Source organism: Semicossyphus pulcher, unplaced genomic scaffold (genome assembly GCF_022749685.1).
Source record: "Semicossyphus pulcher isolate SPU_LCO1_2020_fin unplaced genomic scaffold, fSemPul1.0.p SCAF_25, whole genome shotgun sequence".
NCBI lineage: Eukaryota > Metazoa > Chordata > Actinopteri > Labriformes > Labridae > Semicossyphus > Semicossyphus pulcher.
In genome coordinates, this window is record NW_027211699.1 from 3,910,413 (window position 1) to 3,937,591 (window position 27,179).

General features: G+C 42.3%; 2 protein-coding genes across 3 annotated transcripts in view; both read right to left on the reverse strand.

Annotated features, from left to right (window-relative positions):
* Positions 1-206: 206 nt before the first annotated feature.
* Positions 207-15,370, reverse strand: fam83ga (family with sequence similarity 83 member Ga). Of its 2 annotated transcripts, XM_069676231.1 has the most exons (6): positions 14,643-15,370; positions 13,753-13,920; positions 7,613-7,737; positions 3,819-6,357; positions 3,647-3,679; positions 1,254-1,341 (listed from the first exon to the last, which is right to left on the reverse strand). In XM_069676231.1, exons 1-5 carry the CDS (start codon positions 15,093-15,095, stop codon positions 3,650-3,652), a joined length of 3,315 nt encoding a protein of 1,104 aa, XP_069532332.1. In that variant the 5' UTR covers positions 15,096-15,370; the 3' UTR covers positions 1,254-1,341; positions 3,647-3,649. The 2 variants fall into 2 exon arrangements, with proteins under 2 accessions (XP_069532331.1, XP_069532332.1); XM_069676230.1 differs by lacking the exon at positions 3,647-3,679 and having other exon boundaries at positions 207-1,341.
* Positions 15,371-21,631: 6,261 nt separating this feature from the next.
* grapa (GRB2 related adaptor protein a) overlaps positions 21,632-27,179 on the reverse strand; it is a 34,934-nt gene continuing 29,386 nt past the window's right edge. Inside the window, exon 5 of the mRNA XM_069676218.1 lies at positions 21,632-22,768. Within this exon, the coding sequence (XP_069532319.1) occupies positions 22,583-22,768 (186 nt within the window). The 3' untranslated portion in view covers positions 21,632-22,582. The remainder of the gene's footprint in view (positions 22,769-27,179) is intronic.

A 27,179-nucleotide genomic window follows, 5' to 3' on the forward strand; every position in this document is an offset into this window, starting at 1 on the left:
ATTGAGACACAGCTAATTTTCCTGACCATCCGCACAAATACATATACGGGTAGTGCCTCTGTGCAAGCAGCTTATTACGACCCACATTTAAGCTTAATGAGCGACTTCTAGTGGATATAGAAATTATGCAAGAAAAAAGGAGGAGCAAAAAAGGAGCAAGACCAAAAGTCATTGTTAAGTTATTATTTTTATCATTATTACACACTTACATACAACACATTATTTACATAAGTTACATAACCCACAACTTAACTTAAACAATGAGATTTTCCTAAACCAGTATTTTTTTTGACAAATTGAACTAAACTGTTCAACAAAATTATCCAGCTGTTCCATGAGTTTGCGTTTTCAGAGAACAGTATTATATGTCATTCTGGGAGCCATTGATTGATCAACCCATTCTGTTGTTCAGGTAGGAAACTTGAAACCACAGATCATGAAATTAGCTACATTTTCAACATGAAAAGAATTTCAAGTCTGAGATGCAGTAATATGAACACCTTTGGAATTGAGAAGCTGAGAGAGGACGAAAAACACTTATCCATTTTGTTTGGCCTTTGTTTGCTAATGAGCAACATTCAAGTCCAAAAGACGAGACAGGCAGGAGCAGGTCAACATCACAAGTCAAAGAATATAGGTCAGAGTTCAGATATACTAACTTAAGCTCTCAGCAAGATGTAACCCTCGGGTGAAAAGGATCTGCGTGAACAGAAGAATAAGTTTAAACCTTTCCTACTCTTTGGCTTAATTTGATGCAATCACGTTAAAAATGGATGCCTAACTCGTGCTCTTCCGTCACTGATTTGGAGAGCTGGTGCTGCTTCTCTTGCCCTGTGCTGGCAGCTTGCTCATCTTTTCCTTCAGGTCTTTTAGGCTGTACAGCCTGCTAAAGGTGAAGCTGAACGGAGACTGCCCTGCTCCCTTGCGCTGTGGTGAAAGCGTCTGGTTCTGGTAACGAGAACTGAGCTGAGGCTGTGAGTTAGAGTGTGCGTGGAGCAGGGAGGTCTGAGGTTTCTGTCTGTCTGCATAAGACTGTCGAGAGAAGAGGCTCTGCTGGCTGCGGGAGACTTCGGTCTGCCTTCGCCCTGCTGCGGACCCGACGGCACCCAATGTCATGGGAGGAGGTGGTCTTGTTGGCGGTTTGAGAGAAGAAGAGGCGTTATCCAAGACTTGAAAGCTACCATGGTGCACCGTGCTCTCTGTGTTGTTCAGCAGACAGCTTCCCCAGGGACGAGACCCAAAGAACTGGGAGCCCGAGAGGGGTCGAGTGGGCCTGGATGATCGGAAAGCTCCGTCGTCTTGTTGCTGTTCCTCTGGAGGTTTGGAAGAAGTATACACAAGCTAGGGAAAGAGAAGAGAGGACAAGAGAAGGGATATTGAAGGAAATGTATAATGAGGATTTCTCATTAACACAGTAGACACCAAGTTCAGTGTGCTAGCAACGTATCTACAATGCAGTGTAAGATTTATACACTCACAAAGGCAGCGCCAAGCGACTTAAAAGCTTTGTGACTTCCTTTTGTGCGATTTTGTTCTATTGTCGCTCTCATCAATATTACACAATAGAACCGAATGAAAACATGCCAACAACACCTCCCTGACTCCACCAGACTACTCTTAGATAGAAAGCTCAGGTTGACGGTGAGCGAGTTAAACTGCGCCAATAGATGTGAAGCTATCAATCTTTAACCGGTGCATCAATATTGAATCAGTGTGAACGGGAGCGGCTCTTCATTAAAAGTATGTCTCTTTAATTCACGCACAGTCTCCTTGTTCAATTATGGACGAGTGTCGTGTGTTTGAACTTAGTGACGCTCGGCTGGTGCATACTCAACAGACCTAGACACACAAGGACAGAGATGGTAGCTTGCATAGCACACTGACTACACAATGAAATATTACTAGATAGATAGATAGATGTCATGATTGGTTGGTTGATTAATTGACAGGATATACTACTCAAAAAATAAAGGAACACATTTTTACGATGGCAAAAAGGTCGATTTTTGTCAAGTGAAGTTGTTGTTTTTAAAAGATTATGCAAGACGTGTACCGTCTGTTATTGAAAAATACAACCAAGCACTTCATTCATTTCAGTAATAAAAACATTGAATTTATATCTGTTCCTTTAAATTTTGGAGTAGTATTTACAAAGCTACACACACGCTGACTTTGTTAAATATCTGACACATATTCAAAGGCGTTAATGACCTCAATGACCTCATGACTTCAGCAGCTGAAATTTGGCACCAGGCCATTCGATGTTGTACCATCATATGGGTTTTTGCCTTGCCTTGTCATTTTGGTTAATATAATGAAGTAAAACCTAGTATGACTCAAGTAGTCATTTGACAGCTCTGTTGACGGACACGGCTCCTGCAGCCGATCTGTTCCGGATTAGCAGAGTAGAGGAGGAACGGCAAGAGGAGACGTAACTAAAACAATCACTACAGTCAGTGAAGTTTACATATCTGTGAACGTCTGCTTCAGACCAACACAAGAAGCTGTTCTGCTGTTAAAGCTCCTGTGAAGAACTTTAAGTTTGTGTTGATTTTGGCGCCCCCTGTGGACAAAGCCGTCCCTCTTATCGCTTTGCTTAAGTGGTGGTTTTCAACAAAAGATCTCACCCTGCTTTCTTTAACAGTCACATGTATCACTCACTTAAAGTTTAGGCCTGGAAAATGTAAACAAAGGCAGCGTCCTCTGACACCTACCCCCCGCCGACAGTTTCAGGCATTAAAAATAACTATATAGAAATAATCAATTTTGTCGCTGATGCTCTGGTTTTCTTTTGTAGCTCATATAGAGTCATCAGAATTAATTTCAGTCTGTTTCATAACCAGTGAAAAACTCCTCACAGGAGCTTTAAATACGGCTACGTGCGGGATCTTTGCTGTTCATTATCACCAGTACAAGATGGCAGTGCCCGTCACGAGGGGGCATTTTGGCTTCAATTTTGTACAATGAGAGTAAATGGAGACGCGTCGTCCATCAAAGCAGACATTACACATTTACTGACATTATAAACACAACATGATGTCCAGGCTCTGCAAAACATTAGCTTCCTAATGTTACTGTGAATAAGCTACAACAAAACGAGCGTTGAGCCTGTTGAAAAATGTATTGCGTTCATGTCATACATGTAAAGATTTTTTAATTGTAGACTTTTAGAATCATACAGAAAAGGCACAGAGAAAAAAGACCTGAAAACCAACAAGATGTTGATTCCAATGGACTAACGTTATCACATGACCTCTAATAATTTGCAATGGATTTTTGACTTTACAAATTACGGACATGGTAGATTTCCAAGGATGTAAGATCGCATAACGACTTCCAGAAACAAATTACTAGAGGTCCCCAGTTAATACTAGTATTATTAGTAGTATTAAACTAATGTATAATATTATTATTGCCCAGAGAGTTAGAAGACCTACTTACCACTTGATGCTCTGTTATGTTCTCTGTTTTAATGTGTTATTGGTTTCACTTGTATTAGGAAACTCATTAACTACAAAGGTTTATCAAAGAAACACCAATAGGAGGGATTAAGATTCCTTGTCGTTATGTAACTTTCTTTAGTACCACATTTAATTAAATTTAGTCGTAAAGATGTCCCCTACAATAGTGGATAAACTGTGCTTACCCTTCATGCCACCGGAGTACGCTGAACAGAATACTGCAAAGTGGTTAGAAAATTCAAAAGTACAAATGATTACATACAAATTAGATTATCCTGCATGGTGGCGTTTGTTTGAGGATGAGAATTATTTTGTATATTAAGATGTAAACGTCAGCTGTCTTTTTGTTAATCATACCTTCTGCCCCTCAGCCTCTCTGGTTGCCTGCGGCTTGTCCTTCCTTATCACAACGCTCGGTCCTAATGTCGCCTTCTCTTTGTCCGTTCCCTCAGAACAAACTGTCTTTGGTTTGGGGTCACCTGTGGACGCTCCCTCCTTGGTTAATCTTGTAGTGACGGCAACATGATCCTCAGTCGTCCAGTGGTTGATGTTAGCTGCTCGGTCACAAAAAGGCTCAAGGAGACAGGGAGAGACGCTACATTCATAAAACTCCTCTGAGGTGGTCGAGAGATTGGAGTCCTCAAACGCTGACATATACCCGTCAGGGGTAGGCGTTCGAAGGTCTGGAGTGTACGACCGCGGATCTGGCGTGTGCATTCTTGAGTCCGGGGTGGGTGTGCGCAATGGAAGACCATCCGGAGTGGGAGTGCAAGATTCTTTGTCAGGCGTCAGTGAGCGCAAGTCTTGCGTGTGTGTGTCGGAGAGCGGTAAACACAGGGACTTTTCAGGCGTGTGTTTGCTTTCACGTGCGTTAGGAGTTCTTTGCGTGTCATGTTTTGTGTCCACAGCCTCTAATACATCTTTATTCTGTGGCGCCAGCGCACTATCCGATATTCTCTTGAGTTCTGGTGCTTTTTCTAGGTTTGTTTTGCCATGTGTTGCAGTCTTACTGTTTTCATTGGGAGCTTTAGCAAATTCACGGTCTGTTGGGGCTCTCTCTAGGGCCTTGGCCTCCGTCTGGACTGTGTTTATACCGTCTATCTGTGCGGTTAATTTGGATGTCAAAGTCTTGGGTTTATCATTGCTTGGAATTCTTTCTTGAATATTCACACTCTCTGCCTTTGATGGCTCAGTAATTGAAACATTTGGCGGTGCTTCCGGGACTATTCTGTCATCATGTAGTCCAACTGCCTCCTCATTCTTTGTCTCCTGGGAAGTCCCGCTCTGTTTTTGTTGAGGAGCTTCTTTGAGATTTACTGTGCTCTCTGTATCTTTTTGCGTTCTGCTGTTGTTCCACAGTTCTGGGACAATCTCAGGCTGTTTTTCTGGCAATGTCTGCACCATGGTTACGACAGCAGACTCATTTTGGACCACTGTCGCCCCTGTGCTGGTATTAGGCTTCACGACAGCACTGCACTCCAGCAGCTTCTTGCCGTCGCTAGAGATACCGTCTTTTATAAGTAGCTGGATAGTCCGAGGTTTAGGGACGGGAGGAGCTGAAGTTGGAGGCAAAGCGGAGGCTTGTGAGGGTGAAGGGAGAGGCAGATTGAGAGTTGCAGAGGAAGAGGTAAGAGGAGGAACAGAAGAAGAGGCATTGACGTTGTTATTTTCAGAAAGGGTAGAGGCAGAGGAGGAGGAAACGTGGCCGTTGGCGGTGGGAGTCTTGACGTTCAAAGTTATTTCAGAGGAGTTTTGTGGCTGTGTGTGAACAGCCTGTGCGTGTGAATGGGTATGTGGCAGCACTTTCTGTGTTTGTGTGTGTTGTTCTTTGTTTGAGTTTGTGTGTGAGGTTTGTGTGCTGTTCCCCTTAGCACTAGTTTCTGTTTCTCTCTTAGTGTTTGATCCAGCGGGGGAGTCAGGCTTAGGACTGCTTGTGGTGACAGTTTGAGGGGTGTGTGTAGGCCTCCCAGGGTTAGGGGTGGATGCTTTGGTGCTGGATTGGGGAAGTGTGTGTGCATTGAGGTGAGGTGTGGTGTTGTGTCCTGCTTCTCGGTTGATGGGTGTGTTTGCACCCAGTCTACTCTCAGCGTTGAGAGTCTTTGTTGCGTCACACTTTGGTCCGGATGCAGGTGAGCTCTGCTCACCTGCCCCTGCTTTTCTTTTGATGTCACCAGGATGTGCACTGAGTGAAGCTCCGTCTACTTGGGACTCCTCAGCCTTGGTTTTATTTTGTGCTGGCTGGAGTTTATTCATCTCTGCAGGTTTACAAGAAAACTGTCTGGGTGTGGCGACCTCTGGCAGGATTTCCTTCGGCGCGTTGAATGGACTGCTGAACCTGATCGCTTGACTAGTTTCAAACATCTCAGATCTTTGTAGATGGACCTGAGTTGGTTTTCTGGCATCACGAACGTTTATGAACCCAATAACGTCTTTGGGGGGGTCCGGCTCTGGCCAGGTGGGCAGGTATGTTATCAAGCATGCTTTCTCTAGATCAACGAGACCAGGGTGGAGCGGAGGACCCTCCTGTAAAGCTTCTTTACTCAACCGACTCCGCCTCCTCTTGCTGGTTTCCTCTGGGCTCTTGGAGTTCTCTGGAGTTTGGTTCGCTTGAGGGCTGTTGTTGCCAGCAGAAGGGCTAGGGCTTGGGTTAGCGAAAGTAACCAGGGCATACTTGGGATTGTGCATTTTTCTCGCAAGAGCAGCAGAAGGAACAGCAGCTGGGACCGGCTGTGGGATGGGCTCTGGTTCTGGTTCTGGGTCTGTAGCGACCTGCCGGAGGTCAACTGAGGTGGAAGTTGAGTAGAGGGTGCGATACAACTTATCGAAGGCATCCACCGCCTGGCCTGTCACCACGGTGATGAGATTTTTGTCAAGCCGTGATGACATCCAAGTGAAACTATAGAAGACACAGCAAATACAAAGTTAGACTACTTTTTCACGAAGGCCTTACATGACAAACAACTAGGTACTGAAAATATACCTATACCTTAAGTGAATCAAAAAAGGGAAACTATTAATGAAAAGGCCTTAAAGGTGGAATTTCTGTATTTTTCAACCAGGGTCCAATTTTCATATATTATTGTGTGTAAATTACCAGTAGATTTAAACCATTTTGGAACTGCTCCAATAGATTAGTCGTGACACAGCTGTAATGTAAAGCATGCTCCGATGTAATCCTTTGGGGCAATTACAGCTGAGCAAGTTAAGTCCAATAAAAGTGCTTCTTATTGCACCTGACAGGCTCAGACTGTAATTTTAAGTGTCTGATCTCTGGAGTATTTTACCGGAATGTAAATTCTTCCCGAGGGGATGTCTTACTGTAAAATATGAGGTGAGGAGACTTGTTACAACTGCTTGCAAAATACATGCAAAAGTCATGGCTGTATATCACGATGATTTTGAACATGTAGACTTCGGCATATCCATATACGACCAAGTATGTTGATGAAAGTTTTGCCTGACGTGTTGTTGTCTCAATTCAGAGATGCACAAACAAACTTGGACCATTGTTTGGGAGGATTAAACTGATAGCAACAACTCCTCTCCAACCCTCTCACTCACCTTTGTACCAACTACTTCCTGTACCCAGTTATCCTCACCGTGAGAATTCAGAGCAAGATTTCCCTTTGTGTTTACTTTCCGGTCAAATACTGCAGGGATGCTTTCGGTGATGTTGTCAATACAACCCAAGCCTGTCACCACCAAAATCACTTTTAGTGGACTTAAATTGCTCGATTGTGATTGCCCCAAAGGATTACACTGCAGCCGTGAGAGCATTGTTGTGGCTGCTGGCTGATGAAGTTTGTTTGAACCTAGTAGTCCTTTACATACCTTAGTACATTTGGTTGAAAAATACAGGAATTGCCCTTTCAATTAACCTCAAGTACGTAGCTAAAAGTAAAGTGTCACTGTACAGTTACCTAGGACCTACGTGCGTTTATACATTGGATACATTTTCTACAACCTGTTAGTCTAGTATGTAGAGAATGCTACTGAACACTTAAATAGACACAGTGAATTCTGTATTTGCATCAAAGACAGGTGGAGCCCACAGAGTTAATCTCTTTCTTTCACAGTCTCTGTCTTTATCTCTTTCTCACACTCTCGCTGACAAACACTCACAGACACACATAAAAGTAAAGTGCTCTGACCTGTACGATCCAGACACAGTTCTGTCTCCATCAATGAACATGAACCTGTGTCCCATTTGCCCTCTGACCTTTGTGGAGGACCGGGAGTAGAACTCTGCTCCATCTGCGCAGCGTACACGAAGGTGCTGTAACACAGACAGACAGACATACATATGTCATCATCTTCAGTTTGTTTTATAACAGCTACTTCATCTTGTACTTTAATTCAGTATCGCCCAAATATGGGCAAATTACCCACAAGTTACAATATCAACAAATATTCAAAGCTACTAGGCTCAAGCTTGCAGAGAACAAAAGATATTTGTAGGACTTTATGAGGAGACATTATCTTTTTTTTTGAATATTTATTGGCTGATTGATGATCAGGGTATATGCTACCTACATGAAATACTCCACAGAGCATAGTATAGTCTTACCAGCACCAACCTCTAATTTATGTAATGTGTTATTTAATTCTTAGCATTATCACAATAACAACTGTAAAGAGCCTGTTAGTTGGACAGATGCCAAGAAGAACATACATGTGCCTGAAGCCAATTCTTTGAACTATGATTGAAGTGTTTATGTGCTCTTTTGGTTTCAATACTCAAACCAAAAGAAGTCTAAACTTTCAACCCACAACTGCTCGCTACCTTCTTAAGTATTTTCTATAAAAAACATTTAACCACACAAAAACAGTAGGAGCATTAATATACCATTTGTCGCCCGTAGTTTAAGCACTCCACTTTGCTCCACTTTTTCAGACTTCTGGGTGATTTCACATGCCACATCCAATGTAAGAACTGTGATTAAATCTTGTGCAAACAACATTGTGTTAGTTGCTAGGATTTTGATTTAATCTCGTTTTGCCTCTACTTGCTGATTTTGTTGGAACTTGCCTGGTTTGCTAATTTCTTTAAAAAAACAAAACAAACAGCCTGCACACTGTAAAAAACATAATGCGTCTTCAGGCTTCCCTTGTTGTAAAATCTGGCGTCCCACAGGGGTCTATTCTCTGTCCACTTGAGATGTGTGCTATATTAAATAAAAAGTTTCGTGTGGTCCAACCAGACCAGGTTGTTTTTTATAAATGTTGCCATAAAAACGCACCTGTCCTTCCGACAGACCAATAGGTGTAAGTTTACAGCTGTAAACCTATAAAACAATATACTCAATAATGATTGCCAGTGCTAGCATTCATGATAATACAGGGGTGGTGCAGTATATGCTGCTGTAGTCATAAAAGGCTGTAACCACATTTTAGATAAGACATTACACATGAAAGGGCTAAACCAATATTTTATTGCTCTCCCATTATGACCCACTTTCTGTTTCTATCTCCTTTATTTTCTTTATTAACGACAGCCATGTTGTTTATGTTTATATGACTTAACAGGGCATCCCAAAGTTCTCACAGCTAATTCAGGACTGACTAGGTATGAACTTGGAAACAGTCAGCAAATATTACATTAAGCAGGTGTTTACAATGACTTTGGTTTATGTTGGCAACCAGAAAATTGTACATTCAGCTATACATATTACCTTGATATTTTCAGTTAAGCCTACTATAGTGGTTCTTTAACTAGTTATTATGGAGTCTTAGTTTATAATTGATGTCTCTCTTTGACCTGAAAAAGCAAAAGACAACATTAGCAGGAAATTCGCCTTCTCTCTTTTGGTTCTCTTAATGCTTATCACAGCAACATGTCCTGCAAAATCAGACGCAATGATTGATTGGTTATTCATTGGAGTGAACTGGGGAATTTGAAAGGATTCAATGTAAGATATACACTCACAGGCCACTTCATTGGGTACACCTGTACAATCTAATGCAATTCAATACAACAACACTGCTATGGATTTTTATGAAGTTTAGTTTTTGTTGACTTTTGTTTTGTTGAGAGTCGGAAGTGTGTAAATTCAATGATGTTTATTACTGAGGCCGTAGTTAAAGGTGGCGTTGGACTGAACTCAATTATAATGAGATATATTTACATACATGAGAGGGCCAGAGTATTAGGAACACCTCTGAATATAATGCAGCTCAGTACAGCCCCAACACCAATTATGACCTTGACACTGAAAAATCATTGACTCAACACCTCTATGACAGCTTAGAAAACAGCCTGTTTATACAGGCAACATAAACGCAAATCTTATGGCTAAGCTGGTGTGTTGGATTACATGAGATTGTTCAGGTGTACCTAATGAAGTGGCCGTTGGGTGTATAATATGAGATGTGGCTGTGCAAAGTCAATGGAGGTCATGCGTAAAGACAACTGGCCTATAACAAAACATTTTATGTTGGCCTTGCTACAGGGCTATATCTTGCTGTCGGCTTATTATTATAAAGACGTAACACTACTAGAGAATCTCCTCAGCTAAATGACTGTTGGGGCGCTAGTTTAGCTCTGTTGGTAGAGCAGGTAGAGGCCTTGACAGTCCTTGATGCAGAGTCCTTGATGCAGCGCACGCGGGTTTGACTCCCAGCTGCACGTCATTCCCCATTCTCTTCTTCCAATATTTCCTGTCTCTCTTAAGCTGTCCTGTAAATACGGCAAAATGGCCCAAAAAACAAAACACTTCTACTGAGCAATACTTTGTTAGGGATGCACCGATTGAGAAAATCACTGCTGATACCGATGCTTAAAACAACAATTTTGCTGATGGCCGATACAGATGGTTTTTTCAATAAGTGTAATTTTTGTAATTATTAATGCCCTCGTCTGTATAAGGGGCCAAAATTAACTTTATTTATAAAAAATAAAAAATGTATTTAAACTTCTTTCACATACAAATAATCTTTTATCAAAAAATAACTAAGTACTTTTAATACTTTTGTGTTACAATTAAATTTACCGCACAAAAACATTGGCGCATGCCACCTTATTTGCCGATGGGCCGACATCTGTCAACACAGCTGATATCGGCCGATTCCAATGTTCAACCAATGCATCGGTGCATCCCTACTGTCTGTTGGACTAAGGCTAAACAATCTTGTTTAAAAGGCACTTAAAGTCGGCTTTGTTTACTGTAATCACCTTACATTTATTTATCTTTCAGAGCCACAAATAGATACATAACCTTTACACCGCGCCTCCTGCAAACAGATGTTCATTAGGAAAAGTTTAAATGCCTTTCTTTTACTTCCTTCCAAAAACGAATGCGCACAATAGCAAGATCAAGATTTTTTATGATGCGTGTAGAGCTTTTTCAACAGAGACCACTAAAATAAACAAAAGATTAAAGTCTTTTAAAGCTGCTTGTGTAAGTTGGGGTGCAGCCTGAAAATGGTTTAACCAGTTGTCCTGACGTAGACGATTATTCCCGGCTTGGCTCGTCTCGCAGTGGAAACACTTGTTTTCCTTCCTCCTCTGGTCCCACCCTTAACTTTCTCTGTCTCTCAGTACATTCCTTTGGTTAACTGATTAGATAAAATCAGCAAATTGCATGTCTCAGTGTGCGCCTTATGCATACCTTTTTTCAAACTGTGGAAGGTGAGTGCTTCAAGTTGTCCTACAAAGAATTTTATGCGAAAACTAAACCGCCGAACAAGCTGAGACACTGAGGAGAAATCCCCCAACATAACTAAAGTGAAAGAACAATCTGTCATCTTTATGCCTACACGCTCATCTGCTCCTCCTCCCATCTTTTCTACCTCCACCTACCTCCTCCCTCTTGTCACTTGCAGTAAAAACTCAAGCTGTCCTCGAAGCTGTCACACCTGTCCTCCCCTCTTCCTGCCTGCCATCCTCTCATTCAGCAGCCCGACAGACACTTTAGGAGACATTGCGTTAGCTGCTCGTCACTGTTCTTCGTCAGAACTGCCACTTGTCCAGCTGTTCCCCCAGGCTATCAAATGTTCTGGGATAGAACGTGGTTACCAAAGTGTAGGACTTCTGTTAGAGACGGATATAAAGCTTTCTAACATAAATTGTTATACCATTTCCTTTAGGATTGTGAATATGTTTGTGTTTAAATAACACGGCTTTCTGCGACATTTCTCCCAAGCCTGAGTGCTACACCTGAGCTGACTCAAATGTTTGACTCATTTAAACGCAGGCCAACTTGAGGCTAAGCCTGCGATGTGTAGCTGTGATATGTAGACATGTTTGCACTTGGATTTGGAGCAAGAAAACTGGATTGAAGCATCACTAAGAATGTGAGCTAAAACAACAGAATGCCAGATATTTAAAGAAGCAGAGCTTAAATCAGCCTCCTCAGTCATTGTCTCTGTTTGTAAAGCACAAACCGCCACATGAGATGGTGACATTTTCTGCCGTTTTGCATATAATCCAGATACAGATGGTACTGGAAGTCTGTCAAGCTGTTACCGCCTTTCAGTTTCACTTTAGCCCCTCAAAGGCATAAGCTAGCAGAGGGGAGTGTGTGTGTGTGTGTGTGTGTGTGTGTGTGTGTGTTTGCCTATTCTTGTATATCTGCGTACTGTGTGTCATTACGTCTTAAATAGAGCTTACTGCATGTTCAGAGTCTCACATCTGCTTGCCAAATACTTATCTAACCAACATTAAATATGACTGAACATAAATTGGAGCCTTGCGGAAATCATCCAACACTTCTTCTGTATCCTGGATTGTTAATGAAGAGGAAGGAGGAGCAACAACGCAGCAGCTACTGCCTACAAAATACTGATCTGTTCAGTCCCTCCAGGCTTTCACAGACCATTTTTGTGGTTGCTGCAATTTCTGATTTGACGGCAGCTTGATACACGTTGTGATGCCTGGAGGCTTTTTTTTTGCAATTAAATTGCTGGAGCAATTAATATACTGATCAATTAAAAAAGCTAAACCTGCTGAAACCTCAATTTTTGACCGCTAGAAAGATAAGAAGCCAAATAATGTGTGAAAACTGAATAAAATTATCGGAAAACACCCATTCAAATGAGTTTGATGTGTTATCTTTTTACATTTCTCATGTTCCATGATTACGATGTGCTAATAAGAAGTGACTGATAAGCGACTGTTGGGATTAACAATTAATTCTTAGCATTGGGCTAACAATTTTCAACATGGAAAAAGAGATTTATTATAATGGATTTAGTCTACTAAGTCTCAGAAAAGACGCTGTAGTTTAAGGCTGCATTAGAAAACATTAGCCACAGCGCCGTAACGAAGCTCCCCCATCATGCCTCCTTTGCCATTTACGTTGGACCAAGCAACGCCAGCGTAAAGCCGCCCCAGTGTCATTTATACACGCTATTCTGAAAGCAAAACATGCGCGAGGTGTAAACACACACAGTGCTGTTCCGCCCTGCCAGCTCCACCGTTTACACCGACGCCGTTTTGCGTCTGTTACGCCTCTGGTGCAACCTCCGATGCCGGCTCAAGAGGCGGAACGACTTCGCCCCACCATTCCGCCTCCATGTGCTTCACAAAGAATAGACGAGCTGTAATAATCCCATCTTGAACTAGCTGCGTAAAACGGGCTAATCTCACCAGTCTCTAGCATGCAGCGTTCCAAAGATATTAAAGATACAGTAAAAGTTGCACTCGGGTGACATCGCCAGCTTAATGGGATTCATATTTTGATTAACAGAGAAGTGAGTTTGATGACGTACATGACGACGCTTGAAAGACAAAAAGAGTGACTGCTCATATTTGAGTCAAAAAAGTTAAAGTTGAGTCAATTGTTGTGATCTCTTCTTCCCGTAAAGGACTGACTGTTAGATGACAAACAGCCAATCATCGACTGTTCATCTGAGATGTTTTAATTGGCTGACATGACACATAATGATCATGTTTGCCAATTTGGCAGCTTGATCAAAAGATTTATACCTCAAGAATACAGTTTACCAGAGAAACAGCTAGAGCAAGCTTTTCCCTGCAACTCTTTCACATGTCCCAACTTGACCAAAGGGTGTTTTACATCTCGTGTTTTCTTTGGTACCATGCCAGCTGAAAGGGTGTTCAGGTTGTGTGTGGGCGTGTATGAGAACGATGGAGAGAAAGAGAAAGAGATGGATGGCGTGTGCTTTCATTATCCACGCATAATGAACGTTTGTTGTACTTTTTGTTTTGTATAACAGCACCCTGCTTATGTATTTCAATCTCAAGATTCACGCTCCCAAGATTAAGAGTTCCTGTTTGATGCTAAACTTCTGACCACTTTGCAAAATGATCAAGCAGGGGATCCTGGCTCACCTTGAGGTGTCCGCCATGCATGTTAGCCCTCTGACACATAGACAGGAAGTGAGGTAGCGTCGTGCGTTCCAACAGGATGTAGACAGAAACCCTCCTCTTGAAGCCAGCGTCTAGCAAATCCCGGAAGATGTCGACGTCGGTGAAGACGTCCATCACCACCGCTATTACCTGGACACAAACATCACATGGAGGAAACAGTCATGCACAAAGTGTATGCTTACGAATATGAATAAGTAAATACATACACAGACTTAACACGCCTCAGGCTTTAAGTCACGGTGAGAATACATTCAGTGTTTACCAAAACAACATTCATGTTGCTCCACAGGTTTAAGTAAAATAGGATCGAACAAGTTTTCCTGAAAATCTTCAAGATAAGTTTTGCTCGTTCTACCAGCTTTTTATCACCCACAGCCCTTATCTTTTTCTTTCTGTTACCATCAGAAAAAATGCCCACAGGATGTTTCAGTCAAATACCACATCTCACTGACAGCAGCTGCTAAGAAATGAAACCTGTCATAAAATTATACCTTTGGATTAGTCAGCAGCATGAACACACAGAAACGTCACCCATAGGCCTGCGCCACGGCAGTAAAGTAGCTACATATGCAAATATCCAACATAACAGACACACCAATGTTGCTGGCGCAGTGACAGCATGCTGAACTTAATTTCCCTGATAAAGCTTAATCAGGTTGCACTTTACTCTAAAGTGTCTGTCTCGGTGAGCGGCCTGTACTCTGACCTCAAACTGTGTAAGAGTTATGGCCTGTCGTGGTAGTATTATGTCAGCATTTCACTTTAGCAGCACAGTTTATTCCTAAATGAAAACACACTCGACATTACTAAAAAATATAAACACCAAAGTGTAAAAGGTTAGCCGGACATACCTTCTGCGCCTGCGCAATCATTTTCCTGACAACCTCTTTGATGTGTGCCTGACCATCAAGCGGTGGCTGAGAATAAACGGTTGTGCGCGTGACCCCCCGGTAAGCTTCAGTGTCCGGCCAGCCTATGTCCATATGCGGGATAGACGTGTCCGACAGGTCGGGCCAGTAGTGCAGTGACAGCGGGGGCTCGTCGTCCTCGGCTTTCTCCGGGAAGAGGTCCAAGCCCGGGTCATAAGGCTCCACCGCCCCGGTGAGTGTCTCCAGCTCCGGGTCTGAGAGGAAACCCCGTAGGCCGCGAGCCTCCAAGCACTTAAAAAACCCCTCGCGACCATCCTGGAGGAGAGCCTCCAGCGCGAGCCGCTGGTCTTCGCAGTAGAGGAACTCCGGTTTGGACTCATGCGTCCGCGGGTTCACGTGGTTATGGTCCAGGCACTGTATCTGGGACAGAGCCATGCCTCGAGCACAAAATACTGAACACAATAAAACTTTAAAAATGTAAGTCTCGCGGGACACGTACTCTCCTAAACGTCTCCAAACTTTGGGTAAAGAAAGCAGCTTTTGATTCCTCCTCTGTGGTTTAAACAGCTGAGCAGTTTAGCTCCAGACTTGCTACACATACGTTTATGCAGTTCCCATCCTCGGTCAGCTTTGTAATCCCTTTGACCGGCCATGGTTGCTCTAACACTCAGCCATTGTCATTCACGTTACCAACTGAAAGACCTGACAGCCCAGAGAGCCAGCGAGCGAGCGAGTGAGTGAGTGACATCCTTCCCGCCGCTGGCACCGCCCGACAGGTGTGAGCCTGGCAGGTAAAACACACACCCACTTACTGAAACATGCGCACCTTTGTCACGTGACATGCAGGGCTGCTGATCTGTGTATGTGCGGGTGTTTATTGAGTGTCTGTGAGTTAACCGGAGAAATGAAGCAATTAAATGGGCGATCCCTCCCTTTTCTAAACCTCCAATCAATCATAAGCTTGCCAGGTCTACTAAATCATTAGAGTGAAGCCTCACCTGTTCACTCATGTTTCTTAATGCTCCTGTCAGAATGGGAGAGCCGCAATCTGTGTTCTGAGAAGATCCAATTTAAGTACATAATGACTTTACTGAATTCGAAAACAACACTGAGGGATTTGGATGGGATTAATTTAATCTAAAAACCCATTAACTTGAGAAAACACAGTCAATTGGTCTCAATCACAGTACGGTGTCTTAAACCAACAACTACACCTATTCTACATTAACTGACCTTTGAACCATTTAGTTTGATATCCTACTAAGCAGTTCCTTATAGTTAAAGGCTTCATTGTAAAAGCAGCGAAACAAGTTTTTACAAGGTAAGCAGCCAAATAAAACACATAGCCTCAAGGTTATAAGACATAATTTTATAACCTTATGAACGCTATAAAATACTTCAAAGTGCTAAGAACACTGCTTGATTATCGGCAGATAACACTCACATGATGCTGCACGGTTTAATCTTTGCAGTTGTGTGTAACGTTGTTACATGTCGTATGGATATTCGATAAGAAAGGTACAATTAAAAGGGAAGTAGTGTGATCTTGTTGTGTTTGAGGAAGTAACAGAACAATATAATGCAGTAATGCACTAGCTGGGTTGTTTTTGGTGCCAGTGTTTCTGGTTTTGTGTTTCCGCTACAAAACGTTAGAATGTTGAATGAATGAATAGACATCAAAGGAAAAGCTGCCAAAGTGCACCTTTCTAGTGGATGGAAATGTAGTGCAGTGTCCTGCGGTGGCTTTGCAATGAAAAAAATATTATACAACCCACAAATGGGTGCCTTTATATTGGAGAATATGATATGCAGTGCCTTGTAGGGTGCCTTCGTGTCCGAGGGGACCATTCTTTTACAGCTCAGTGGCAAAAATAACCCAAGCGCACGACTCAGTAGGTAAAACAAATAGTCCAAAAAGGTTCATCTTGTCTTCACTGAATTTATTAGTACTTTTCTTATCAATAGACAATGATTTTTAACTTAACATGATTCGACAGCTGTCTGTTGCTGTGACGTGTCTTATCAGCTGTTGTTTATGCAGATTTGATTGTCCTGTCAGGTTTGACTGGGCGATCACACCTGCTGCTGTCTGACTGCTTCCTGATGCCCCCTCGTCCCGGTTCACTGTCTTTTGGGGACGTTTCTGGATCTCAGTGGCCTCCCTGATCCAACGGTGGTACTTGTTGCTCTCTGACCCAATGACGTTGGCCTTTTCCCAGTTCATGATATGGTTTTCCCTTTTGCAGTGGTCCGATATGGCTGATTTTAGGTTTTCCTGTTCTGCTTTGTCTTTTATTGCTCGTGTGCGCTTCCTCGATGTTTCCCTCTCTGGTGTTCTTTCTTGCGCCTGCTGAATGACCTTCCTGTTTCTCCGATATATGTTTTACTGCACAGTGTGACGTCATATACGAGATACCCTGCTTATATATAAGACACAACACAGCACCATCATGTGACTCTAGACTGCAAGAAGACAGCAGTCGAAGGTAAAAAAACCTGAAAATCAAGTCTTTACTTACAACATCCAAAAACACAAGCATACAAAGTCCAGGCAGGCAAACTAAGTCAAAGGGGTCAGACTGAAGTCAAATCCGAAAATACAAGCAGAGTGAAAAATTAGATCAAAAACAGATTACGCAACACTGGAGAGCTTACGTAGTCACTAATCAGGCAATGGGGAGCAGGTGAGGTGACTCTACAGGCAGAGACGGAGACAGGTGGAAGTGGCTGGGTCTGAAATGACAGCAGCGTTAGATCACAGTATAAACAATAAAACTGAAAATATAAACGATGAAAAATAAGAAAACAATAGCTCAAAACCATGACACTTTCCAGTGGAGAATAAAGCAGTGTCCAAGGGTGCCCTTCCAGTGGGAAGTAAGCACCCTTTAGAACTCCCATCCAATTGAGAAAACACAAGGGCCCTTCCATTGGAGTAAATGTTACACTGTATGTTGCCCTTCTAGTGGAGCCAACGTCAAGCAGTACACAAATGGGTGAAAATGCTACGCAGTGCCTTCCCGGGGTGCCTTTTCCAGTGGAGAAAACATAAAGCGGTGTCCAAGAGTGGAGTAAATGGTATAAAGTGGCCTCTAGGGTGCCCTTCCAGTGGAGAATATTACCCTACAGGCTAGAAAATGAATTGCAGTCGTTGTTTCCTTATATGGCTACGAAGATAATAGTTTCCTGTATATTTTTAGTACAGAAGGATTGTAGTCAGATTTTACATGTGGTTTCAGATAATAGGCCAGTACATGTTGAGCCAGGCCTGTAAAGACCTGATCGCTACTCGCTCTGACGTGGGAAACCATAACCTCTCAGGATTGATACAATCGCCTCTGCTGCTCTTCACTGGATGCAAGACCCAGGGCATGACAGGAAACGCTCAGCATATATTCCACATGCATATAAATTCAATTCACCTTAACAGGTGTGAACTTCCTGGCTTGAGAGATTTCCCCGCAGAGCCAAGAGGAGTGTGTCCAGATTGACAACTGCACTGCATCAAAAACGCACTCTCCTCATTTCTATGGGACACTGCGTCGGCACAGCGGGGGTCCTGGCACCTAACGTTCCCTCTGACTGTCTGTCTGTCATTGCTGATCACACCCTCAGTGAATCACTTGGTGAATCACTAGCTGGCTGCCTATTTAATCTCTTGATTTACCGACTCGCTTATTGGCAGAATACTGACTAATTATCTGATAGACTTGTGCGGTTTTTACGAGGCATTTGCAGACTGTTTGTGCTTATTTCTCTTCTCACTTAAAGGGCCAGAGGCAGACAGTCAGCCAAACTGGTTTAACTGTTGCTTCTAATGCAATGAACATCACTGATCTGAATCATCTCATCTGAAACACCTTCCCCTGCCACTTGCTCTTTTAGTGACACTCTCGTGCGAGCAGTTGTTTCCCCACCCTACCTTTCCCTCTGGCGTACGTACACTTGCACTCTCTAACATTTTACTCTCTTCCATACCTGCAATTCCCCCCTTTGTCTTCCTTTATCTCTTTCTTTCTTTCATCTCTCGCTTGCGATTTTTTATTCCGACAGTGAGTCAGTGCCGTTTAGTATTCTTGTGCTGTCTCCATTCTAGCATATGACACAAATATGTCATCATGAATATACAAGTCTGTGTCCTTATTTACAGAACATGTACTTCAAAGTGAGTCAGCAGTTAAAACAGAACAGTGGATGAAAACAAGTTCTATTTCTGGTACACCTTTAACTCCTCTCTTCTATTCTCCTGCCGGATGTTCGCTGGTTTTATTGACTAACTGTCATTGGCAGGCCAGAGGTGACTCTGTCGGGAGGAGTGAAAGAAAGTGTTTTGTTAAAAGTAATAAGAGGAGACAATAGAGTGAAAGAAAACAGTTTAGAAGTTATTCAATCCAGGAGAATTAAAGAATGAAACCCTGTATCCGGCTTCATTTCACACATCACATCCTGGTGAGAGAAGCAGAGCTGCATTCCTCGCATAGCACAACACGACTGTCATCCATAGTGGCATATATTGTGTGACTGTGTATGTGTCTGTCACCACCAGTGAAAGGCTGTTTAGCTGCGCACATAAAACACAATGAGACTTAATACCTCTTGTTGACAGCAAGAACGACATGGCTGTGAGATCACTCCTGGCATGAACAGGAGACTAATAGAGACTTAAAACCTGATGATGTTTAAACACTGTGTTCAGGCCTGCAAATAATTATTATTTTCAGCAAGAGAGAAGCTGCTGCCAGCAATAACTGACATTTTTGCTAGATAAATTACTATCATGATTAATTGATTCATAAAATAATTAAGTTCTCGTAATTGACTCGTGGATGAATCAACATCCTGTGAAATCTTTGCGGCACTTATTCCCTCTGTCCCAATTCAGGGGCTGCAGCCTTCAAAGGAGGTGGTCTACGGAGGATGCGCCATTCATATCCTGCATAGACCATTAAAGCCGAACAAAAACGTTTACAATTAGAAGTCCGCCATCTCGTTTGAATTGTCGTGTAATGAATCTCGGTATACGTTGGGCTGCGAAGGATGCACCTGATGGATTCTTCCTTTTCGCGATCCGGAAAAAAAGGACGCATTTGTCGGCCGCATCTGAAGGAGCCTTCGAACTGGGACAGCCTTCGACACGCTGTGAAGTAATCGGCCTTCAAATACGGCCTTCAAAGGATGCAGCCTCTGGATTGGGCCAAAAATGCGTTCTATATTTTTTGGTTCCTGCTAGAACTTTATAAAGATTCCTCCTGGAACTGGAGTTCTGCCCTGAACCTCACACGAGGAGTAGACTAGAATGTTTCAATGAACCCAATTTGAGGTTCTACTTGCAACCCTGTTGTGGTTCCACCCAGAACCCTCTATGCGGGTTCTTTCCAGAACCTTTCTGCTTATCAGGGTGCAATCAGAACAGACCTTGGGTTTTCTTGCTAGATCCCTTAAATATTCCAAGGGATTAATCAAGAGCCAACACAGGAGTCTATACTGAGAACCTTTTTGTATTCCAAGGGTTTCATCAAAAACCCTCAGAGAGGGATCTAACCAAGGAGCCTTTTATATTCCAAGTGAATTATCTACACTAACAGACGACTCAGTAGTAACCATTTATAGGGGTTTCACCGATAAAGATTCCCTTGTCTTCTGAGGGTTCTATGCAGAACCATATTTTGTTCAAACCAAGAGGCAAGAAATGATCTTATAAATCACATATTGTAGGAACCTGGGGTCGGCTCCAGCCCCCTGCAGCCCTGAACAGGATGAGCGGTATGGATAATGGATGGATCGATGGATGGGTATTGTAGGTAACCGCCCTCATATCCCAACATTCCTTGTATCAGACTGTTGTCTTTTCAGAACATTGGGGTTTGAGTTTTTATATTTTTGCGCTGGTTTATGATTAGCAAGGTTTTGGTTACATTGTCTTGACTCTAGCTGTATTTACCGTTTGTGTTTTAAAGAGGGGGTATTATGCTGCTTCACATTTTAAGACATATATATATAATGTTTCATATATAATGAACTTTCAAATCTGTAGTTTGTTGGAGTAATCCCCAGGCTTCTCAGCTCTGTCTGCAGGCTGCTGTGAACACTAGGTTTCAGATAGTTTTTTCTACATGCTGCACTTTGTGACCTCACAAAGTGCAGCCTCAACAATCTTCAGAGAGCTGGCCACTCAGAAGAAAGTGGGCTTGTAGGGGCGGGGTTTCTTAAAGCTGACTGAGTCTTTTCAGGCAGAGGCTGTATGAGGCCCTGCACAGAGCACCAGTGTGAGAAGTTTTATAAACTGTTAATTATGCTAAGCTACTCCACAGGTATCACAGAGTAAAATATGAAGCTTGAAATTAGCATAATACTCCCCCTTTAAGAATGCATGATATTAAATGTGCATGTAAAGTTAGACAGCATTGCACTGAAATGATCAACTGAGCTAGCAATCAAGGTCAGATCCAAGAATAGTATTTAAGTTACAGCTAGCTGGCTAACCTTAGCTTGCTAGCTTGCTGATGTTCTTGCTAGAAAAGTACTGAGTGCATAATCAAAGTCAAAATACTTCACCAGCATACGTTGCCCATGGTAGTAGCTTACGTAATGTGAAAAACTGTGGATTTATTAATGAATGATCTAACTGTTAAAGCGGAGGCGTATAAAGAATGCAAAACCCATTTATTAAGTTCATTCTCAAGAGTGTCATGTCAATGTTTTGGCCTTTGTCCAGAATGCTTGCTGACGCCTACGCTGTGCAGGCAACATGTTACTGCAGCAAACAGCCACCACTTTCAATAAGAACAACAATTTTATGAGAATTCCACTTAGTACCCTTTAGTCTAACCTTTTATTATCTGTCTTTCTGTCATTTATGTAGGCAGAAACACATTTCATAGTTCAATCCAGCAAAGTGTAAGTAATAGTTTGTTTACCCAAGATCATTCTTTGATAAAATTTCATATAAAAGTAATTCCATTGTACACTAATGTGCATTGTCAAGTTGAAAGAGGTAAATGTCTCACTTTATTTCAATGATTTGTCATTACAGGTTGAGGAAGACCGGTCCCAGTTCTCACTGTTAATCACATAAAATGTGGTTTTCTTAAACAATCTGGTACAACAGAAACAAAACCTTTGTACAATGTTTCATCTTACTTGTAATATATGCATTTTAAGATTACGCATGAATAAGAATAAATACAATGAAACAAACAAATGACTCATATATTGAGTTGAGGGTATTACATTATAAGCTGTGTATTTAAAACAAAGCATCGTCTGGGCAGTGTTCATCCAACTGGTCACTTACACCTCCTTTGCTGGTCCACAGAGCACGGGGCTGTACGGACACACTCACACCAATCATTTTCGACAAACTCACACACACATGCATTCACTTTCCTTGCTCTCATTAAACATACAAGTAGTTTGCAGGTAAAGATCCACATTTTCATGGCTCAAATGTTCACAACATAATGACGCTCTGTGTCTCTCCGTAGCAAAGAAATTCTTCCTTCTATCTACGACCTCCCATTGCCCACAAAGTTTCCCCCCCCATCAGGTTCTGCTTGTATTAAGCCTCCACCAGTGCTGAAAAGTTCTAATAAATGATCATTCCTCCAATATGTGTATGGAGGTTTATCTGTGCCTGTGTGTAAATTCTCCACAGTGTCTAGGTCCATATCTTTTTTATTAGAGGAGTTGAGTTGTAGGAGGAGGTAAAAGCTGATTGGGCAGGGCTTGTGATTGACAGGTGGCATCACAGACAAAAAGGAGGAGTCGGCAACATACTGAGCAGTTCAGTTGTAGGTCGTCAGTTTACTGCTCCAAAGATGTATGGTCAAGTGCGGAGCAGGTGAGCAGTGTGAGGGGCGGGGTCAAGACGGCTTCACTGGTGAACCTGTAGGAATGGCTGTGTGTTTGATTCGCTCGTCAGGTCACTGGCATTGGTAAATGGGCTGGACGTACTCCGGGGGAAAGAAGCCCACGTGTCCGTGACATCTGCCCCTCCAGCGCAGCGAATCAGAGCAGTCCATGAGTTCGATGACATCACCGCGCAGGAAGCGTAGCTGGGACGGGTGGTGAGGCGTGAAGTCGAAGAGAGCGTGGGCATGGTGGGGACGCTGTGGGGGAAGGGAGATAGAAAATTAGCCTCGCAACTTTTGATAAAGTTTGTTTTTAAGTTTTTAAAGGGGAACACCGCTAACGTCAACTGGTAACAGCCAATGGGGAATTTGCAAATAAGCACAAATTAATATAATAATAATAATAATGATACACTTCCATTTGTACAGGCATGAGAGTGGTACCTTATTTCCTGGACAACTATCAACAACAAAAAAGTGCTAAATATGTAGCTACAGTTAGCAGCCAGTTGGCTTATTACAAAGACGGTAAACAAAAGTAACCATGCTACAGTCTGTGAATTTTTAAATTAGGTGGTGTTTCTTTGAATCCCCACACTTGTTAAAACCAAAAAAAGCAAAACAAAACTTTTTTTCTTTTGCAGCACCTGGTAAAATGTAGTACGTTTTAAAATAGCAGCCCTTGTTTTCAGGTTAAGAGCTAGCTGTGTGCATTTAATAAACCATTTATTCTTCAGTACTTTGGAGTACATATATATTTCATTTATATTATTCTTTTAACTTTCATCCAGCCGGACCACGGCCAGTCACTCCTCTCATATTAAATATTGATATGATGAGAAAGGTTTGACCATGACAGCAGCACGCAGACAGAAAAAGAATATAGCCATGAAAGAAAAAACTCAATGATGAAGTAGCCTAATATTTACAAGACATGCCAGTTATTGGCCTTATTTAACATTTTGGAAATCACGTTATTGGCTTTCTTCATTAGAGTTAGATCAGTAGATTGGTACCAAACTTAAAGCCCCCCTCTAGTGAAAATCAAGTGTTAATCCTTGTAAACATCTCCATGTGGTGTTCTTCATGTGCTACGAGACATATCAGGGACAACATCAGCAGTCATCTCCATGGCTGGGCCTGTCTGCTTTTAAACTGCAGTGTACCAAGGACAGGCTGAACAACACATTTTCACATTGGCAGGTTTGAGGCGTCACAAACCTAAGGAGCCAATCCTGTTAATGGACGGGGTGACGCTATGCATATCATTATGTGTAACCTATGGCGACCACTTCAGCGATGCGTGAGCCAGCTGTAACTGTCACTACTGACTACTAACATTAACGTTACTTCTGCTGATTACAAAATTTCAAGCTAGCTTAGTTTCAACAAGTTGCCACTAAACAATGCAGAGACGTTTTTTTCTGCTGTAATTTTATGAAAGGAGAAACGTAGGACATAGTGGGCGGGGCCTATGCAGATTCTGGAATTTTTAATGAGGGAGAAGTAGGAGATGCCTTGGGAGGGTTTTTACAATGTAATTAAACATATTTTGCAGAAAAAACTCAAACACAATGTATTATTTCAAGCAGAGCATTATATATCTCTGAAAACAGTGTTAAACTAACACCAGCAGTCGCTTAGCTTAGCTTACCAATGTGCTAGCTAACTAACAAAGGTAATCTCAAAAACTTTTTTTTTTCAATCTGTAGAAAAATCAAAGTGTTAAAATGGTAACGTTTTGGTTATACTGGAAATTACGTGCTGGATTGTTTTTTGAGCCAGGCCAGCTGTTTCCCCCTCCCAGTCTTTATGCTAAGCTAGGCTAACTGGCAGTACCTTCATTTTTTGCGGCGTAGATATGAGAGCTAGAGAGTCAATAAGAAAAGAAAATATTTCTCTGTGTTGTGTATGTAATATCTGCGACAGTGATTAACCAAATTACAAAGAGAAAGCTATGGCAGCTTTTTATTGCCAAGCAGAGTCTGATCATGTGACATACTGACAGCAGACAGGCTGTGACAGGCAGACGGAGTCATTGAGGTGAACAGGTCGACTCAGCAGACAGACTAGACTAACAGGTAGACAGATAAAGAAGTGACAGCCGGTTTATACTTTCACATGACACCTCTGAGGCTGCAGCTGGCATTTTGACATGCTGTCTACACCCAGCTGACGCTAAATCAGAAAATGTGACGTCGATTATGTGCTCCCATTACATTTGTTTTTTACCATCCTGAGAAACATGACATGTTTTTCTTTAGCGTTTACTTTTCAACGTGTCCTCATACGGCATATTTGGTTAATGGCCATCTTATATTTGCTGCCGTGCTTTGTCTTTTAAGCAGGTTAAGAAAGTTTGTATTCAGAAAAGTTTCTCTACGTGTATCTTTTTGATTAGTTCTTGGTTTCATTGGTTTTGGTTTATTTGGGTACACCTGGGCTTTATCAGAGCACAGCAGCTTTAAACGGTGACAGGAAGACAGAGACAGAGAGGCGTTATAAGTCCAGAATAATGTGCGCGAGGCTCAGACAAGAGAACAGAAAACAACACACTGTTAAATCGTGATGTTGATGGCAAATCAAGGCAAGGGCGCCTTCAATTCTATCGTCAGATGCTGCACTTTATCTGTCCGACTGTGTTTCTCAGGAGTAGTGTTTTTTCTTCCCTCCTGATAGCCGGCCTCCTCTGATGTCTGAAAGTAAAAACAGTTTAAGAGTAGCAGAATAAAAGCAGCTATTTTAAGGAGAGCATCTTGAACTTAACTAACCCCTCGGTTGTCAGTTGCATCTCCCGCGGAGAAAAGTGGATGTGATATGAACTGGGAGAGAGGTGAGATACTGGAAGGAATATCAATATTTTTTTCGGGTGTGAGAATAGGTGTTGCATTTCTGGGTTTTATTGCAGTGGGATGTTTTCTTTTCAACCTTTAACCAAAAAGTATGATATCCAAGCAGAGGCAGGTACACACACAAACACGCACAGACACTAACCAGACAGCAGGATTGGGATCAAGTGACACAGACACCATCTAATAATCCCAAAAATCTATTAAATCCTAGCAAATTTGTCCTCCATTGTTCCGCTAATCTAGTCTAGACCTGTTGTTAGAGAGCCGTGCCTCTGTATTTGGGTGTGAGCCAGCGTGTGTGTGCACGTCCCTATTTGCTTGGGAGTCTTTGAGGCTTCCTTTGCAATGTGCAGGGAAAAGCAGTTCATTTTTCCGGTTAGTGAGGCACGACTGTTTGGACGGAGAAATATGGTCCGTCCGTATCTGCTGCACTCGGCTGCCTTGTGATCATTGTCCTCTTCAGCGCCCGCTCCGATCCAGAGCAAGCGCTGACAGGGGAACAAATTACTCAGTAACATCAATGGACTACAGCTTTGCACTAGATTTGTCTCTGCACACACACACACCCGAGGCATTTAGGGGGAAAAGAGCCCCACACTGCCTCTGTTTGGACTAAAAAATGACAAGATGTCAAAAGGAGGTCAAAGTTCTGCACAAACAGGCTTTTGTTTGAAGAGAAAGCTATGAGACAAGAGGACCTTAGGGATGTGTTGGGGAGCAAAATTTTTTTTTAAAAGTGACAGAATTATTTCCCATCCTGCCATGGAGAGATAAGAAGCGATCTATGGCCATGTAATGAGCTGATGGGAATTAGTTTGGAAAGACGTGCTGCACAGTATCAACACAGAAAGCTGCGCAGCGAGACGCAACTCCGATTACACCATTCCTCGAAAGATTAGCTTGTGTCTGTGAGACTGACCCAAAACAAAACTGTGATCATGCTGCGTGTCAGACTCGGGGAGGAAGAGACTCAGACAATAGTCGAACATCAGCTTAGGGCAATATTTTTATTTCTCTATGATCCTGTTTTCATGCTTTCATTTCATAATCTGCACGCCGAAAGGGAGCAATGCAGAAACTAGTTCGGGCAGAGTACCAAGCAGTGCAAGGACCCTATTGTATCTGACAGGATTATTATTAGGGCACCAACAAAAACATTAAGCCTTTAGAACTTGATGATGCTTGAAGTTGTTTTTTCAGGGGCTACTACAGTTGCTTAAAAACTTTCGAAACATGGTACACACACCAGAAAAAGCGTACAGATTAGGGTCTTGGGACTGGGACATTAAAGCAGTCCTTCTGTATGTTTAACAGAAGATGAATGAAATTTAGTAGGTCCATGAAACATCCAAAAAAGTCTCTTTGGGCCTAAACTCAACAAGAAGACGGACAATTTGAGTAAAAAAACTACAATTTTAGGGACTATTTTTTGGTAAGTTACAAGGCTTTCATTTTAGCCGACTCCGCTTAGAAAGTTGATCAAACTTGGTCAGCATATTGCAGGGACCTTATGGATGAAAAGTTCTTCAGATGCTATATAATCCTCGAACAGCATGGCCGTGGCGACTGACCGAAATTTGAAACGATGGCCATGGCAAAATTTCCCTGTAGTGCCATATACAATATTTCAAAAGTTAGTCCCCAACAGTACTTTTCACTTAGATTTGTGAAATTTGGTATCAATATATATCATGTCCAGATCTACAAAAAAGCCTTTTAACGCTATATCCTAAACCTAACAGGAAGTCCCCCAAAAGTTTGAATATTTTAACAACTCCTTCAAGGGCGGTTATCTGGTCCGCATTAAACTTTCACAA

Bases quoted from the DNA above. Each gene is read 5' to 3' on its own strand.
- fam83ga (XM_069676230.1), bottom strand. From the start codon at position 15,095: ATGGCTCTGTCCCAGATACAGTGCCTGGACCATAACCACGTGAACCCG. The intron at 6,358-7,612 runs GTCAGAGCACTT...TGTCTTCTATAG, and splicing joins ACTGTGTCTGGATCGTACAG to TTTCACTTGGATGTCATCAC. The intron at 1,342-3,818 runs GTATGATTAACA...CTCTTTCCCTAG, and splicing joins GAGAGGCTGAGGGGCAGAAG to CTTGTGTATACTTCTTCCAA.